The 2428-nt window shown below is 32.4% G+C and overlaps 1 protein-coding gene across 1 annotated transcript in view; it reads right to left on the bottom strand.

The window, feature by feature from the left end:
- Positions 1-2428, bottom strand: part of LOC106460796 (A disintegrin and metalloproteinase with thrombospondin motifs 18-like) — a gene marked incomplete at its 5' end in the record, with an annotated part of 28997 nt that overhangs the window by 2047 nt on the left and 24522 nt on the right. The window contains one exon of the mRNA XM_022387585.1: positions 303-510. Coding sequence (XP_022243293.1) covers positions 303-510 — 208 coding nt within the window. The remainder of the gene's footprint in view (positions 1-302; positions 511-2428) is intronic.

The following is a 2428-nucleotide window of genomic DNA, read 5'->3' on the forward strand; positions in this document are numbered from 1 at the left end:
GTGTGATTGTTTCTTATAATCTCTAAATACAGTAAAAATATAGATATATTAACGACAATGTTGTCTAAGAAATAATTCTAGTTAAAATAATGTTACTGATAAACAGTGGTAGAAAAACAAAACAGAAATAGTTAGGAGATAGAAATTAAATAGTTTACCTTTGTCCATGAATACAGTAAAAATATAGATATATTAACGACAATGTTGTCTAAGAAATAATTCTAGTTAAAATAATGTTACTGATAAACAGTGGTAGAAAAACAAAACAGAAACAGTTAGGAGATAGAAATTAAATAGTTCACCTTTGTCCATGGTCCTGTCACCCATGATAATGGGCATTTATGTTCGTTACACTTCTGCTTCCTGATCGGAAAGGTCAGTCCATGACAACGTCGTCTAGCCACTGCCCTCGTCCCTTTTGTCTCCTTATCTTGAACACAGCGGACACTCCTGTGTTGATATCCTGTTCCACAACTTTTGGTGCATCTTGTCCAATTTCCAACTTCCCATCTGTTAACACAAACCAGGGACGAGTCAAAAAGACAATAGATGTGCTTTAAAGTAATTAAGTAATGTAAACGAATGTTAATTATGATAAATGATGAAATCTCCCATGATAATATTTTTCTTGTTCGCAGTGATTTATTTATTACATATCTTAGGAAATTAGTTTTGTTTCCATTAAATAGAGAATTGTAAATATATTTATGAAGCTAAAGTACTTGTTTTAATAAGAAATAAACTACAATTTAAAGAATGAATTCTTTGTTATGATAAACAAAAACATACCAAAAAAAAAAGCATAAGAAAACAAACACACATTCTCAAAATATTCAAAAACTACGAAGTAGACAAGTAAAACACCAAAACTCGAAACAGATTATCCAATAAAAGATGGTTTATAGCCACAAACATGTACGTTTCTTTCATAACACTACAATATTTTTTCAGTTTGACCATTTATTGGTCAAAAGTCAGTTCTTTCCAAAAACTACTGACCCTCTCATAAATTTATTCCCAGGATTCGCATTTTGTTGCAATGGGTGCGCTATAAGAGTGACGGTCAAATCCCACTATTCAATCAGACAAGAGTAGTCCAAAAGTTGGCAGTGGGTGCTATTGTCTACCTTCTTTTTCTGGAGTTCAATTCAAAATTAGGGACAGATCAATGCAAAGATAGCTCTTGTTTAGCTTCGGGCAAAAATTATGAAACAAATAACACACAGAAAGCGGTTTAGAAATCTTTGCTTAATTTAAAGGTTTGTTCTTAGCGTCTCTTCTATGTAGTATTTTTTTTTTTTTATTAAAATGAACTAATTTTGTTTAGGTTTTACATAAAGTAATCCTGGTATATATTTCATTCAATATAACTTCAAAACCTGAATCATTTATCAATTCATATCATAATGATATTTCCCACTAATGTTTAACAGAACCATTAGATAATACTTTACAGTCTTCACCAAATATTTTTGTCTTGTTAGAACGTTTCTTCTGAAGCCTTATTAACAACTTGAAATAAACTTGACTTATTACTTTCTTCCCGCCAGTTTGAATGCGTTTAAAACACTTCAAGAGAACGAAAGTCACGTTGATTTTTATCGAACAAATCTAACTAAGTACTTACTACCTGATGAGGAGGGCCTCGTGGCAAGAAAAGCAAGGAAAACATCACAGTCAAACCAATGCAATGGTGAAAATGTTTAAATGTTGTTACAATTAGTAGGTAGGAAATGAAAAGTCCCCTTCCGGTCGCACTGTGGTAACTTTGAGAAAGTTATAACTCTTAAAAACTGAGGGAAGAAAAGGTCAACGCTGAACCTGATCCTCTCTGGTCCAAAACATGGACCGAATCCCGATGAAGAAGAAAACAAACTGATATCTGCGCTGGACAGACACTCCATTGTGTAGCTTTTTGTTTATCAATAAACAAACAAAATAAATGCGACAATCTATACTATTATTCTGCTTGTTTGTATGTACGACCGTTACGCCTTCTGACCGAGAACCTGCTGCATAAGCATGCGTAGTTAAAATGTTTCCCAAATAAAAACCGCGCATGCGCATTATTCACTCGACGACAAACAGTCTGCCTGCGGCAGAGAGCTGCAAAGCTCAGTGATCAAGTTACTACAATTGCTGTATGAAACAAGAAGCAACAACAAAAGGGGGAATGTAAATAAAGTTTACTAACCATTTTGTACTATAGAATATTAAAAACTTATCAAAGTTTTTAAAACAATTTTGACGTTAGGTCGTAGAATAACATTATAAGTTTATTTATTGATAGTATTAAGTACAGTAAAGTTTAGTTCTAACTAAACTAAAGTAAAAAAAAAAAAACGTACACAGGTTACAATGTTAATTTTTCTCTTTATCGAACTTGTTTATGTCTAACATAAGTTAAAGTTTTATAAAGTACGGCCTA

The sequence above is a fragment of the Limulus polyphemus genome, unplaced genomic scaffold (assembly GCF_000517525.1).
Source record: "Limulus polyphemus unplaced genomic scaffold, Limulus_polyphemus-2.1.2 Scaffold837, whole genome shotgun sequence".
Classification (NCBI taxonomy): Eukaryota; Metazoa; Arthropoda; class Merostomata; order Xiphosura; family Limulidae; genus Limulus; species Limulus polyphemus.